The sequence below is a fragment of the Vidua macroura genome, chromosome 4 (genome assembly GCF_024509145.1).
Source record: "Vidua macroura isolate BioBank_ID:100142 chromosome 4, ASM2450914v1, whole genome shotgun sequence".
In the NCBI taxonomy this organism is placed as follows: Eukaryota; Metazoa; Chordata; class Aves; order Passeriformes; family Viduidae; genus Vidua; species Vidua macroura.
This window is the reverse complement of record NC_071574.1, coordinates 47293600-47310186: the sequence shown is the minus strand read 5'-3', so window position 1 is coordinate 47310186 and position 16587 is coordinate 47293600. Positions and strand designations below refer to the sequence as shown.

The 16587-nt window shown below is 37.4% G+C and overlaps 1 protein-coding gene across 1 annotated transcript in view; it reads right to left on the bottom strand.

Moving 5' to 3' along the window:
• SCFD2 (sec1 family domain containing 2) overlaps window positions 1–16587 on the bottom strand; it is a 188027-nt gene that overhangs the window by 142294 nt on the left and 29146 nt on the right. Inside the window, exon 3 of the mRNA XM_053975535.1 lies at window positions 15064–15191. Within this exon, the coding sequence (XP_053831510.1) occupies window positions 15064–15191 (128 nt within the window). The remainder of the gene's footprint in view (window positions 1–15063; window positions 15192–16587) is intronic.

Here is a 16587-nt window from a genome sequence, read left to right as displayed (position 1 = left end):
AGTCTTTGGAAGAGCGTTTAGATTTGGGAAAGCTGCTAAATAAAGCGAAAACACACGGGCTTTTTATGTGAATTTTAATGGAAAGCATCAAACCAAAAAGTCAGCAAATTAACACACAAATCAAGCTGACACCACTCAGTAGGCTAGAGGGCTGACAAAAGGCTTCCACAGTTAGCCCACATAGGCTAAAACAGCAACCATGGCCATGTGTGTTTTTAGACTAAACACTGGAGCTTTCAGTCTTGTTTTATTTCTTTTAAAGCTGTGTCAGGCAGATTTACACGGTGATTTGAAAATGTCAGTCCATGATGCCTTGCAGCATACCTTTGATAATGACTGCATTATTACCCAGAGCAGTCCTGATATATTGTAGCATATTCAAAATCTGATAACTTGCTTCAATTGAGAAAACATGCAGTTGCCAGCCCTTCCCTCATACGAATCAGAAAAATAGGAGGGCTTTTAAGACTTCTGATTTCAATTAAAAAAAAAAAAAAAGCACGAGTTTTGTTCCACATTGTTTCTTATGAAAGTGAATCCAGATGAAGCACTGGATCAGTCTGAGAGCTATTCAGCACCATTTTAGATAAACAATCAAATTCTTTCCCACCCTCAGAATACCACTAAAAGAAAGTCCAACACATATGTAAGTACAAGGAGAATCCTGACCTTAGCAAATCATTAACAAAACTTATACTGGCATTAAGGAGTGCAGCATCTCAGCTGTGATATTTACAATACCCATAGAACCACTCAGATCCAGGGTTTGAGAGTTCCAGCCAACTTCTACACAGCAATCTCCCTGGACAGCTGGCTGATAAATATAGTTCCAGTATTCTACTATTCCAGTAGCTGAGGAAAGGAATTTGGGAAAGTAATTGGTGGTAATCAGCAATTAGATGACTTTTCCTGAGGCCTAAATCCTCATCATCTTCCCTGCTGCTTGATCACAGAGGGAGATTTCAGCACAACAGACTACTTTTAATCTAATTTCAACCCTACCCTAATTTCAGCCCTTTGGATTTTTGAAGTCCCTCTGTTGTTTTAAATAGTTTCATTGCAATGTTGCAGATAGGTCCTAAGAAATCAAGAGATCTATTTCAACCACATCATGTCTCAACTGTCATTTTGTTCTCTTAAAGCATATTTCAAGGTTCACAGGCAGAACATGACAACTGCTGGCAAAAAGACTTTAGTGCAAGTGTCTTGTCCTGCTCTCTTCTTCCAGCTCCATCACAGTCAAACGCTGCTCCAAACTCTAGATTCATGCACAGTCAGAAGTCTGCATGGGCATCAAAGCCTGACTTGTGAGAAATACATTATGCTGACAAAGCACTTGATAATTTTTAAATTCCTGGATGTGGAAAGGAAAAGCTTAACCTCAACCACTGTTAAGGGATTCAAGAATACCGATAACCTTTTTGCACAAATGCCAGGAATTCCATATTGTCCAAGAAATAACCTTTGCCATTAACAGTTATCAAGCAGAATGTGTGAATCAGGTACATTTGTCCCAAACTCAGTCAACTGCATTAAATCCCAATACAGGACTTGAAAAATGACATCTACTGAAAGCAATATTAAAACAAAACAAAAACCAACCACACACACACACAAAACCAACTACAAACCTCAACAACAATAACAACACCACAAATCACCCTAATACTTTGAAGCCTCATGCCGCTTCACAAGTATAAGAGGGAGGATAAAATCAGTAGGTAGTCACTGGGAAGTATCACAGCAAGACCCAAAACTTAACAGAATATAGGAGGATGGGAAGCAGGGAAGAAAAACAGACTGATGATGTGTGGGAACTAATTCAGCTAAAACACAATGAATGGCTAGTTTGGCACAATTAACATATTCGTGCACTAAATAAATAATCTTGGGAAACAGAATGAAATAATAGTGTAGGGAATAGACTGGATATTACAGAAGTAACAGAAACATGACAGACTAATGACCAATTTCACTACTGAGAGACCTGTCCCATCCAAAAAACACTGAACATCAGTGTGATGAAGCAACCCTGTGTTTTAGGGCTCTGATAAATGGAAGATAAAAAGTAAGATATAACAGAGACTAGACTAGCCTAGGAAAAGAGAAATCTAACATTTGTGTCAAAGAAATGGTGAAATTAGCTACCTTATTTAGCTAATGTCAAGAGTGTGAAAAGCTTCAGGACAAATGTCCTAGAAAAAAAAATTACATCACACTTAAAAATGGGATAAAATGCAAAATACATTTATCAATGAACATCATGTCAAATTGTTACGTAACCAATTAATGAATTAATTACAATGCAAATAGATTTAACATAGCATTAATTATTTGAGTGGGAAAAGACTAGGATTACAAGAATTGTAAAATACCTAAGAAACGCTCAAAAACAGATGGCATGTAATATGCAATAGAGAAGTACTAGAATATAAAAAGAAAAGGTAAAATAAGTGTTCTTCTGTGTGCTTATACATGTTTATAGTTCAAATTTTGGTAATAAATGGTGCCAAAACAGGTGCTGTCAGAAGCTTGTGGAACATCAGTAATATGGAGAAAGAGCAGCCAGCAGATCTGGATTGCTTTGAGTATTGGACCAATGTAAGTAGGATGAAATTTAACAGTATAAAAATGATGCATTTTGAGGCTAGGGTAACAGTTGAAAATGTGGAGTTAAAACCTGGAAATGACAGAAGGAGGAAATAATGTCTGAGTTTCTTCATTGTAAAAGAGCAGGTACATTTCTACAGTTGTAGTAAAAACAGAGGCCATAGAATGCTCCAATATGTAGAGGCCATAGAAATGCCTCAATACAAAACCTCTCCCTCCAGGAGCACTCTGTGCAGCACAAATCACTCCCATTCCTGGAAGTTTAACTCAAAACTGTGATGCCTGCACAGAGAGGTCACTATAACAATTAGGCTGATGGAGAACTAAAGTTAGGAAAGCAAAACAGAAACTTCTGGCTTATATGGGCTCCCTGCATCAGCTGGAACAAAAAATGAGGTCTCTTTGAATGCATAAAAAACATTTACATGAAAGTTCAAGACTGGTACTACAACCAGTGGGGATAAATAATATATTAATATATTTATACAAGACATTAAGAAACATCACTGTATCAATCAGTCTTCCAGTATTGGAGGCAAGAATGGATGCAAACCAATGTAGCTTGTTCTAATGTGAAGTTTATTGAGTGTCTAATGAGCAGCTGCATAAATGTTCACAAGACTTAATTCAGTATAAATTGTCCCCTTCAATCCTTTATTCCTATGATAATAAATTTGTAAACATATTGGTTGAACTCCACCTCCAACTTTCAAGAATTCAGAGCAGATCCCAAAAGAACTGCACAACAATTTTGCCTACTTTTCAATTACAGAAGGTGTTGCTCGGTTTTGGTTTTGGGTTTTTTTAATAATTAATTGAATAAATAATTAATTGCTAAATATGAAAACAGCAGCACTGAATATCAACATTTTCAATGTTTTACCATATCAAATATATGCAGTTCATAATACATGTACAAATGGTGACATGCACAATTAGTCTGAAGGGAAGAAGTATTTCTGTTACTGGCAAAGCAGATCACTCAACATAGATATACTGTAGCAGAAATTACCAGCAACTCATATTGAAGGTCTGTCAAAAATCTGGGTTTGAGTAGTAAGAATAGACTGAGTGGAACAGAAAGACTTTCACCTTAACAGTTACACAAAAAGTCAACTGGACAAACTGCATTTATAGACATTAAGACACAATTTACCAGTATGACTTTTTTTCCATTTGAAATTAATGCTGCAGTCTATGTAGTGCAACGCAGGCATTGCTTCAAGAATATAACTGTTTTTCAAGATGGATTTACTCGTAGAAGTAATTTTTTAAAATTCGGAATCCAAAAGTGCTTATGCATCCAATAAAAATTTATGGATGAACAAGGTGTTTAAAGAGCAAAGGTCAGAATTATCAATGCACTGTTCCAAACATCCAGGCCTTATTTTATTCATATAACACTTAGTTAATTATCTCCATAGGGACAAGGAAACAAGTAAAGAGGAAAGTACATTTTGCGACCAACTGAGTAAATCAGTGGATGCTCTTCCAACACTGCAGGAACCGCCAAATACACACAGCTTTTAACTTTGTTCAGTTTTATGCAAGAACACGGAGTTTCACTGGCTGGAATCCTTTTGTTGAGGTCCATTTTCCACTTGAAAGAATGAAGAATAAAAAACAATCTTGGCATGCTTATGCTCACAGATGAGATTTTTCAAGTCAGTAGAGGGCTGAAGAAATCCAGATAAACTGTTTTCCTTGTCCACAGTGTAAGCAACATAGACCTATCCCTCCCAGTAGCAATGCTGGATACTTGAGAGGAATGTAGAAAGCTCTTGTACTCCACAAAGCCAACTGGGCAACTGTGCTGCTAAGGGAGCTGGATATTTGACAAACTGAGTCAGAGCAATTGAGCAGGGCAGATGATGCCCCTTATATCTCCTTGTTAGTCTAATTTCCAGATGTTATTATTAAAATACTCAAAATTCTTTTGTACTTCTTGGGAAGCTTCAATAACAATCCTTAACAACAAGCGCCAGGAAAATAATTTAATCTCAACTTTTGTTTAGCTTACTTCAAAAGTCATCCAGCCCTTAAACTGTTAATAAAGAAAAGAAGAACATCAGCTAATCCCTAGTTCTTTGGAGAGAAGGAAAGTAGGCCAGTTTGGGATGCTGTTTGGCTGGCTTCTCCAGAATAAGGCTCTGGACCTGAAGAGCTCTAAACCTTACAGCAGACTGAAAACAGATGTCTCAGGCTTATTTCTAACTGCGCACGCTCACCTCCTGCAAATGTGAGCCCATCAGTCCTGGGGTTTATGGTCACTTGTAGGCCTCTCCCTTTTTTCTGGCAGAAACACCAGTACCCAGATAACCCCATGGTCACAGGTATGAGTACAAACAAAAAGTCCCCACTAGAGCAGTGCCGGGATAAGTCCCTTTTGGGACTCTGAGCAGTCCCTGAAGCACACCCCAAAGTAAGCTGCCACAAGGCAGGGTCGGGCTCCTGCTGCCTGCCCCCACAGCACTGTGCCATCAAGGAAGAGCTGTGACCGGCCCTTACTAACCTCCCATTCCTCTTGCCACCTTAACATCTGCAGAACACAGGCATTGGAGGTCTGTCATAGGGACAGGGAAGAGTGGCTGACCTCCAATGCCTGTGTTCTGCAGATGTTAAGGTGGCAAGAGGAATGGGAGTCAGTAAGGGCCCTTGGGGGAGGCAGAGCCTGCCACATCTCACATCTGAAGGTGTGTATTGCAGTGGCTTTCATGGAGCCACAGACAGTGGTGACAACTACACTAATGTTCAGCAAATTCTGGAATAGAGGCATATACCCAGAACAAATAAAGCTGAACTTATTTACTACTCAACTAGCACTTGCCATGTGAGCTTAAACTTCTAACTTGACTTGGCTTCAGTCCCATCAGCTGTAGTTATCCCAAGAGCAGTTTATTCTATATCACTAGATATGTATGGTATCATTAAATCCTTATTTTAACAATGTTCCTATAGAGCCCAATTATATTCACATAAGTTCCATATGTTTGCTGTTTTAGTTTTCTCTCCTAATAAGTCTTAATATTTTATTACAAAATAGAAGCCACACTTAAATATCCGTTTAGTTGACTATTCTTTTGAAATTCTTTTACATGTCTTAAAACAAATAAAACCTAATCAATTAGGTAGGTCAAATATAACGAAAGCACTCTAATACAATCATCAAGATTTTTGATAATTTTTTTCTTTTCTGTCCTTCAGAACTTTGTTTTTAAATGTTCTGGCCCTTCAAATGACTGTTTCCTTCTTTGTGTACTCTACTATTCAGTTTTCCCTCTTCTGATTGTTAAGTCGGTATGCACAGAAAAGTAACAATCATATCTAGCCAGTGTCTACAGTACTTTTAAAAAATACAATACCACAATACTTTTAAAAAAAAAAAGAACTGTGTGAATAAGCAGGTGAAATCTTGTTTTCCAGAATTAAGCTTCGGAAGGGTTATCATCAATATTAAACTTGTAATTTAAAACTGGCACACCAGAGTTTACCAAATACTCCTCAAAATCCTGAGTAAATATGCATAGGGGTTGGATTTTATTACTTAGTTTTTACCACTTCCACCAAGTTAATAAATACAGAGTACTAGGCCAACTCCCAAACAGAGAGTCTCCAGCCCTAAAACCCAGTAAGCCCTGGAAACAGTAATTCACTGTTTCTGCAAAAGGACTTGAAATCTACAAATTTGGCTGAATCATATCCAGAACACTTTAAACTTCTCACAGAAATGAATCAACTTGTTTGTCTTAAAAATAACATTCCCAAAGGAATGTCAGGTGGCTTGTGCATGTCCTCATTTAGCCCTACGACATATGTTCTCAGACACTGAAGCACTTCATTGTGTTCTTGGCACACTGCCCCAGAGAGAAGGAGGTCATTGTTCTTCTTTGGTACACTATTCACAGGACTTATTATTTCTCTTATAATTTCTGGAAGACTTCTGCAGCTGATTGATCCTAACAATCATTTTGGGTGGTAAGTAATTAAATAGGGATGGAAAACATGATGATGTATGAGTATGTACATATGTAATTCACCATGTATCTGGTGTAACAATTCATCCTTTGCGAGACTGAACGAAGAGGCTTGCACAAGTATACTTGGAAAAAAAAAGCATTGGGCAACCCACCCAGTTGTACTGAATTGCCATGTTCCACCTCAAGTTTTACACCTACAGATGTTGGAAGCACAACAGCACGTATTTTATCTTTGCTTTAAATCCTTTGGCACACGCTCTTCTCAGTGGCACTTCGCTCCTTTACTTCTACATCACTTTCAACCACTTGAAGTTTGTTCCCCCTCCCTTTTTAACGTAAGCAAATTCTAAAGTCCTTTCTGTGATCCTCAGACACACAAAAGCACATCCCTTAGTGCTGATACGCACAACAATGCTCCATCAAAGTGCAGGTGCCATGTGTTCCCACTGCATGCCAGAATCAGCATCGCTCAGCCCACACTCATCAAGTCTTCCTTATGTAAAACACAGTTCTTGTGGCTGATGCACCCTACAAAATGAAGATATTACAGCACACATCACAGCAAGTTCTATCTTATTTTCAACCAGGCTGCTTCCCCACTGATATAAAAGAACAGCAGTTGCAGTGAATTTAATTTTCGGAACTTGAAGTATTTTATTTTTCACCCAGATACAAAGGGGCTTAAGGAACCTGCTCCTGTATTTTTAACCACATCTTGTTTATCACAAATGGTCAATCTACTGTATAGTGGGGTCCTTTTTTTAAAAAAAACCCCTTCAAATTCAAAAATCAAAATATTTACTTTCAAGACTGAGATGATACAATAGAACTCAATAGCAGCAAAAAATAAAGAAAGCTTAGTTAGTAAAAAAAAGTCTGGCGTTTACCTGAAAAATACCCTCCAAATAAATTTAAGCAGAGAACAGAAGATGGTAATACAATTATTTATTTTCAGGAAGTTGCATTAGCATTCATAACTGATACATTACAAATTTATGTGTGTGTGTGTATAGATATTTCTTTTCTTTTTAATCAGCTTATTTCTACAGAGAAGGATTTTTGATCTAGCTTTATCACAGGTGCTCAAAAACCAGAAGAAACACTTCAAGCTTTTCTGGACCATTTGGTTTGTTATGTATAAAAGTTGTTTGTTTAGATATGTTAGAAGCTGATTTGTTATCACTACAGATTCCAGAAAATGAACAAGCAAAGTTAGTTGTGAAATCCTAAAAAAAAAATCCCAGTTGCCAGTATATGTGCAGGTAAACGCTATTTAAATTTTTAAGCTTTTCACTCAAAATCGTTTTCTCTTGATTTAAACAGTACAAAATATTAGTAACAACATGTATTTTCATTAAACCTTTGTTTCAAGACTTCACAAATGTTTATCTGCACATCAATGTTTACTCCTAACTATCGTGAACATCACTGAAATTGTCTAGAGAAAGACACATTAACATAGGCTTTTCCTTATACTTTTATTAAGACAAAAAGACTTCATATTGATGTTTATATCAGCTTTGCAGTAAGACATTAGGAAATAATGCAAATAATGAAATTACATATTTATAGAACTTCTGCAAGAGCAACACTTGTGTTTACTTTTAAATTTTTAAGAATTATTTTCAATTCTAATCACAACCAGACACAGAAGAAGACATGGCCTCATGTTTATATTTCAGTGTGTTGGCTTATTTTCTACAAAAAAGTTGATATAAAAATAATGAAAAAATTAAAATTTTATCCAAAAATATCAAGGATCATAGAAAGACTAATGTCACACCAGTCCCTTCTTAAAAGTAACAGTAAGGTTTGCCAAATAGCTCTGCAGCCATGTGCCAACCACAATTTAATCAAAGAAAACATACTACCAACATATTTTTCTGTTTCCCATCACTGCACAGGGTTCTGTGTTTCACTTCCATCTGCTAACTGTTTCACAGCAGTGAAGTGCAAAGTAGATGAGGTATGAGACACAAATACAATAGGCTTTACAATTTTATTAGGGCTTGAACCATTACTCACCTTACACCACAAGAAACTACTTAGCATGCAGTACATTACTCACAGAACAATGAGAGACAATTAAGACAAAAATACCTTTACCGATACTTTGAAAACTAACTTAACCTAAGCTATTTTTGCAAGAATATGTAGTCTCAGAATTAAAGTAAAAAAAAAAATCAACAAGACCTTAGGGTAAAATGTGGTATTTAGTACTTCAAAACCAGCTGAAATTTTTCTTTAAACTTAAATCAAGACTGAGTACTCTCAATTTTACACTTCTTTTTTTAAGGTACATTCACACAACCCATAATTAAGTAGTCAAAAAACAAACAAAAAAACCCTAACTCAAACCAACTCACAACACTCAAAACAAATTTGAAGAACACTTGATCTGCTAAACAAGAACAGCTAAAAGCCATTCAAAGTCACCTGCAGGGAATACCTTCCTAAAATATGGAGGGAGAAATTTTGCCTCCAAATAAACTTCTTGCAATAGAGAGGCTACAGAATGTTCCCCAAGATTTTTTTTTTTTTTTAATTTCAATACTATTCTGGGTAGTTGCAGTTTTGGATTAAACTCTGCTTACCTATTCTGCTTAAAATTTATTTTTGTTATGACTGCACTTCTTCACAGGATTCAACTACAGGAACCTATATGTGCTAGACAGGAAAAAAAGGCTGGATAAGTTGTAAAATATGCTTATGGATGTCTCACTTCACGTAGTTCCAGTTATTTTGAGGTGTGCTTTTTTTTTCTTTTGAGTAACTATTTTAAGATCTCAAAGATGCTATTCTGAGTATCAGCAGGTAAGAGTGAAAAAAAAAATGAACAGGCATAATATCCAGCTTGAAAGAAGTATAATGATTAGCACAAAGATGGTTCCTCAGCTGGTGTTGCTCCTAAACAACACTACATGCCAATGCAGTGTCACCTATTGATGAAAACCAAACTTCTGCTCATGAATGTCTCTCCATATCAGCTACTTGCATCTCACATCTCCTGAAAAACAGAGAATTTTGGTAGGAATATGAGTATCCTTCATCTTTTCTGTTACATCTAGTGAGGTATGTGAATTAAGTGAAAAGTTTAGCTGTTTAAGAAAAACAGCATACTCTCTGCACATGTGGAGCTTGGAACATTTCTGTCCTAAACTGGCAAACCCAGATGACTATCAGAAGATGGGATCTATTTAGTTACTTAGGTGAACCCTTAGCAGGGTTGAAGCCCTGAACTTCATTCAGCCTGTTGTAATACTGCAAAGTGAAACAGCCATAATATCAATGTCTTTCTACAGTTCTCAATGTGGTAAATACTGTTCAGAAACCACCTTCATCAACAGTTATCAGGGAAAGCCTATCCCCACAATACTCAAAGTACATTCCCCTAGAAATGCAAAGGCCTATACAGAAGCCTCTGAAATAGGAACATTTCCAAATTTTACAGAAACTTGACTTCAAAGTCTTCAAAAACATTTAGCTCACTGAGAAGCAAAAGCCTTCCTGCCTCCGGGGGTGAATGATGCAACGAAACATCTGCTATATTGACCATCACTGAGGTTGGGAACATTTGCTTCAGGTCAAGACTACGTTTTTAGCTGCACTACAGGGAAAAATCAGGAACTCACTATTGCAATAGGCTGGAAGAAAAAAAAATCCACTTGGCTAGAAAGTCCCACACTGCAGGACTCCTGTTACTTTTAAAGAGACAAAGAGAAGAGCAGACTAATTTAACCTAAGAACTGCCTGTTCAGGATCCAGGCTGTACAATGGAAGGAATTCAGGTCTGAGAAAAGCAGCATTCCCTCTCTTTGGAAAAATCCCTGAGAAGATCAGGGAGCCCTTGAAGAAGCAGCATGAGACCCACTATTAGACATTTGGGACACCTCAGGCTAAGCCAGGCCAGCATCAGTTGAGTTGGTACAGGAAGCCACTCACTTCATGAAGCTGCCTGGAGGAGAACTTTGGCTGCTGCCTTATTGATCCTGCTACTTGCTCTCCCAAAGGATTAGGAAACCAGGTAAACAGGCATCAGAGAAACATAACAAGCATCCCTAGAATGAGCCTCCAGTATGATGTCTACTCTGCAAAATGAGGGGCCATAGTGTCTCCAAACCCAGCTGCTATCCAGGTACTTATCACTTACAGAGACATGCTGCAGAATGGATTCAAATACCCCACAGACCACACTGAGCTCTGCAATGATGACCTTCTTTCTACTCCCTTGTAAACTCAGACTGGTACTGTCTCACTACTTGTCTCCATCACAAAATTGTCCTAATGGTTGGCCAGGGTGGATTTTAGATAACCAAGATCATACTTGTTTTATCTAGAAAGACACATATATGTACTTACCTACCTTATTAGCTCATCATCTTGGCTGGTAGCTTTTATCCTTAAAATTTATTCCAGAAATGTAGGTATTGAATATTTTTATATTGGTCTCATAAAGAACAAACAGCATGTTAAACACTGTTGCAGTCCAGCGCAATTCTTCATTAAAAAGAAAATAATGCCCATTTTATATGCTTTACGTTTTTAGATAAAGTATTGATCTAGTGCATTGATCTTGTCCATTTTAAGCAATTGCTATAAACTCAAAATATTATTTTGTATTGTCACATCTTCCTATTTCTACCCAAACAAATAAGAGTTCAATTCAACCCATACAAACCACCCCATTTGAAAAAGTTACAGCATTCTGTACAAAGTCTAAGGTTTTGCTAATTTTATAGTGAGCTTGATTTTTAAAACTGTATTTGTACAATTCAAATGGAAAGAAACCAAATGGCTTTTCTCCCGCTAACAAGGGCTTGTGTAACAGCACACTGCAATTTGTTTCTGTTACTGTACCAGTGTTTCGACTTTCACCAGTCTCCATGCCAGTAAAAAGACACAATAAAGGAATTCAGACTCAGTCAAGGTTTACTGTGTTCTTTTCAAACAGAAGGGTAAGGGTGTTGCTAAAGCCACAGAAGAATATTTGTAGCAAAGTTTTTACCACTGCCAAATACTATGCTAATAGTACAGCTTTCAGGAGTCAGGGGCAGCCATGCTCAGAGGATGATTAAGATATGCATCAGATGTATGAAGAATGGAGCAGGAAATTCAGGAATGGAAAAAGCAGCTCTCTGCTGCTCGAGAGCAGCTTTGTTACACTCACTTACTAAGGGATGGGCAGAAGTAATCCCTTTGCAGTATTTACAATTTCACTTAAATTTAGTACAATGCTATAAATCTTGCCCAAAAGCTATTAAGACAATCTTTTCTTCCAAAGAGCTTTTCAAAAGGGTATTTAATTCTTTAAATAAAATACATTTTAAATATAAGGATTTTTATTATGTCAAAATATTTTACACCTATGTATTTACACCTACACAACAGGACATCTGACCAGAATTTGGAAGTATTTACCAGCCCTTATCTGGGTACATAACACACAAATGCAAATACCTCAGAGGAAAAATGGAGCTGATGTATTTCTTTAAAAATGTTGTTTGTTGGCTTCTGGATTTTTTGAAGAGTGTGTGTGTACATAGATTGGCATGAAATATTTTAATGCCTCTTTATTTGAATGACATCTAGAAAAGGACAGCTTCACCTATTTACATGCAAACAAATACTTCAGACATCCCCACTACCACTTCCCTTCAAACAACTAACAACTAAAACAGTGAATATGCAAATCAAGAACATTTGAAAGCAGAGCTCTAATTTAGCCTGTTCAAAAAATGTAACCATAATTGTTGTATCCTTTATTTCTCTTTTTTCTCCTTCATCAGATTTCTTCTCCTCTCTTCCTGCTGATCTCAATGGAAAAAGATGGAGTTCCCAATGGCCTGCAGACATTTAGAGGTGCTGGAGAGAAGACATGTGTCCCCTTCTACTGTTTTCCTACTCTCCTTACTTCTCAGGAGGAAGAAGACACATTCAGAGGATATCAGAAAGCAAAGGCTTGAGCTGTGTGTCCTCCCAGAACTGTCATTGCTCCTGCCACACGCAGGAGGCAGAGAAAGAGGAAAGGTGGGCATCAGGCATATCCCTTGCAGGGAAAACATGGGCAAGCACAGGAACACCTCAGAGTAATGAGCAGCATTTCAAAGCCCAGAAAACAACAGAATTTCTTTTCCTTTCACTGAAAATACAGAAACAGGATGTGATCGAATTTCCCATCACTGCAAAGGGCTCCCATGCTGCCAGTGTCACAAGTGATGCAGTTTTTCAGGCAGGTGGCCACTGCAGGAGGGCTCAGCTACACCAAATGGAATTCAAAGCTTTGCTTTCAAATGTAATTCACTCCTTATTTCCAAGGGGAAAAAAAAAGGCAAAAAAGAAGTACTAAGGAAAATACTCTTACCATCTGACACAGCTGGTCTTAGTAAAGAGAGTAAGAGGAAACTTTCATGCTAGAAAGTCTCTGACATTTAATATCAGGGCCATAAAAAACTCAGAAAATACCCTAAGTGTTGAGAAAAACAATGTGCGATCCACTGAGATCTTCCAACACAGGCAGAACCTGAGGTAAAATCATAAAAAACTCAAGTCTAAGCACAGACCCCAGTGAAAGCATTTCCCTTCTCTCCAGCCAGAGTTGCCTCATATCACAGCTGCAGTGGAAGGAGCATTCAAAAAAACACAGCAATCAGGACCAGAACAGGCCACTATGATTTTTTGCTTCTCAGCAAATGCAGCAATTGATAAACAGCACAATTTCCAGCTTCCCTACAGAAAAGCAAGATGTTCTGCAGCATGGTGAATAAACAGCGAATGCTGTATAGATGTCCATTTTAAGAAGTCATCAACAAATATGTGTCATTGCACAACATGACATCTGGGTGTGAGTTTCAGGTTTTCTGCATTTCTGCTCCGTAAGAAATGTTTTATTTTGGTTCAGGTCAAGACTGAGAGGTAGTGCCCCCCTCTCTCTGTTTCTGATTTTATCCCTGTTTATCATTTACAAGACTACCTCAAACTTTACTTCACCCTTTCAATTTCAACTACAAAGTTAAGACTATGAGTCTAGTGCAAGATAAATACAAAATTCACAAAGGAACAAAATTCAGTGAATATTACTTTATGCTACATTTCAACAACAACAAAAAATCAAGAATTTGTTTCACCATCAACTCCTAATGGTTCCATATAATGCTGTGTCAGGCCCATGTATGCAAGACATTCAGTAAGTGTCAGCCACTGTGATTAAAAACTAGGTTACTGCAGCCTTCACTGGATACCACAGGAAGGGGACACAGAGGAAAGGGTGGCTAATCTAATCATTCACACAAAGGAGCAAAGGTCACAGATGGATCATTACCTCTTGAAGACAAGAAGCAATTACTTTTATAACAAAGATTAATTTCAACATTAATAATAATTGCTTTTAAAGTGTATGTCACAGAAAAATAGTGGGGGCTTCTTAACGTTATTATGGTGGACACACATACACATATTAAAAACTTAAACAAGATTCTATTGTTTACTGAACCTTCCCTCCTTCAGACAAATTTGTAATAGCCTTTTCTGAGCTACTCCTTTTCCATTTCTTTAAAACAGCTTACAACATTACTGGTGCAGAAATCTAGTATTTCTGATTAATAATCTATTAAATGCATGCTCTAGATATTGGTAAAGACCATACAATATCTTACACATTGTAGTTGTAAGGAATTCATTAGTTGGCTGTACATCTAATTCTACAATATCTTGGCAGTTTACTCTGTTACTCTTATTCCATGAGGACTTTTCTCTCTTGATGAAAAGTTCAGCAAGAAGTAGACCTAAGAGCATACACAATACAAAAAACATTGCTCTATAGAGGCAATACCAGTTTTTATATGCCTAATATATCAATTTCTATGTTTTACTGAGTATGGTACATTATGAGAATGAGATTCTAAAAGAGCTAATGAAAGTCATTGTGTCTTAATCTGTTTCTCTAATATTTTGAAAAATTGAGGTTTAAAGTGTGCCCAGACATGGATTTCAGCTTAAACTCCCCTGAGCCAGACAGCCTTACTTGACATAAACCTTATTACCTATGTAATGTAAATACTACCTAATATAATGTCATCATATGCAAGAGCTGCACAACTTCCAGTTGCTATTTACAATATCTGCTTTCAGGACACAAATCTTGCTAACTTTTTTAGAAAAAAATTCTCATGTTCTGTAAAATAAAGACAAGTAGCATTGCTAACCATTTACATGCATTTAAAACCCTCCTTCTAGAACTCCAATGCTTCGTCATGGTTCTCAATCTTTTTAAGGTTGTTGAATTAAAAAAAAAAAAAATGTCTCTCACATACCAGAAAGATCCCATGGTAGCCATGAAGGCTACCTGAAACCTGTTGACAGGGATGGGGAGGAACCAAGAATGGGTGGGTTTTGCCCAAGAGGGTTATGTGGAAAAAGAGAAGCTGGCATCATCTTTCACATTATCGCTATGTAAGGGAGACTATGTCACATTACTCACCCATGCTCATCTTAATAGGTAAATTTTCTCTGCTTGCAGCCTCCACAAGGTGTCTCCTGGCCTCCATCACAGCTTCCTTTTGTTTGAGATTCATGAAGGACTCCCAGAGAGCTTTGGCAGCTGGATCACTGTAAGAAAATGACACTGTTACACTAAACATTGCTTGAATAATGGAGTAAACTTATATCAACATTTATGCTTTGAGATGAATGCTTCTACTTACTAATCTCTCAGGTAGGCAGGATACAAGCAAAAATAAAGTGATATAGAAGCTTGATTATTCTCAGCAGAAGAGTTGCTACAGTTTTACAGAAAAGCTAGATTTTTTTGCTACCAATTATAAAGCATTAGAATTCACATAAAATAAATAAGCATGTCATTCTAAAAGTAACCACTACTGTTCAACCATGAGAATATCAGAAACAGTCCAAACTTCTTCAGTTATTAAAAAGCTATGGAAAGGATGGGCTCTAATTTCCCCACTTTGGGATATAAAAAGTTGGTACTCCCAATGCTGAAGGCTGTTGTTATAATTTTGATGAACTACAGTCACTTTGGGTTTCATGGATTCTCCGTATGTGAAATGAATAATCCATAGCCAAAATTAACTGTCCTTATGATTTCTGTAATTACAGATTTCCTTTTTGTTGTTGTTGCTGCTAAACTTAAATCAGGCATTTGTGCAGCTCATCTGCACTCAGTTCCTTGTCAGTCTTCTCTTTCCTCCAAGACAATGCATTTGTTGCTAGTGTGAATGAATTCAGTGTTCTCTCAGTGGCAAGGGAGGATCAGGTAGGAAAATCCCTTGCTTGGGGCTAAAGCCACACATTGGGATTAACTGTGTTGATTTTTTTAAATCTATTTTTTGTTTTAAAGGAAAAACTTCCATCTGTTTTCTCCTCAGGAGACATTTAACTCCTAAAGACATTTTGATGTCATTTACAACATGCTTATAAACATGCCAAAACAAGCTTTGTTTCATGGAAAGAGAAATCCATAATAATTCATTTGATACCCATTCCAGAGCAGCTGTGCTTATGCTCTGCTGCAACAGCAGGGCTGTATTTTGCAAATCTGAGCTATCTCCCAAACCAGGTAAGAGGATCACCAAGCTCCATTTCTGACATCCAAGCAACTCACATCCTCTGTCAAAGCCTGCGTGGGTGGAAGGACTGTGGGACGAAGTTTGAGTTACCCCTCTTCTGAACAAATCACAAATGAATAGGAAGTGTAAATTTCACCCTACTGCCATGGGTGGCAAAGAAAAAACAAAAAATCAGATGACCTAACACAGCCTTTCCATTTCTCCTTCTAAACACAGAGGCAGGAGGCAGAACCTCCCAAAAGCAGCTGGGGCACCTGCAGCAGCTCCCTCTACTCCATCACCAAGTGCGATCTGAGCACTGATGCTGTGACTTTTCCTGGGCAGCAGCTCCAAGATTCCTCACAAGAAAAAACTACAGTGATATGTAACATAAAATAGTGCAAGAAATAAGAGATTTCCAAAGCAACTAGATGCTTCAA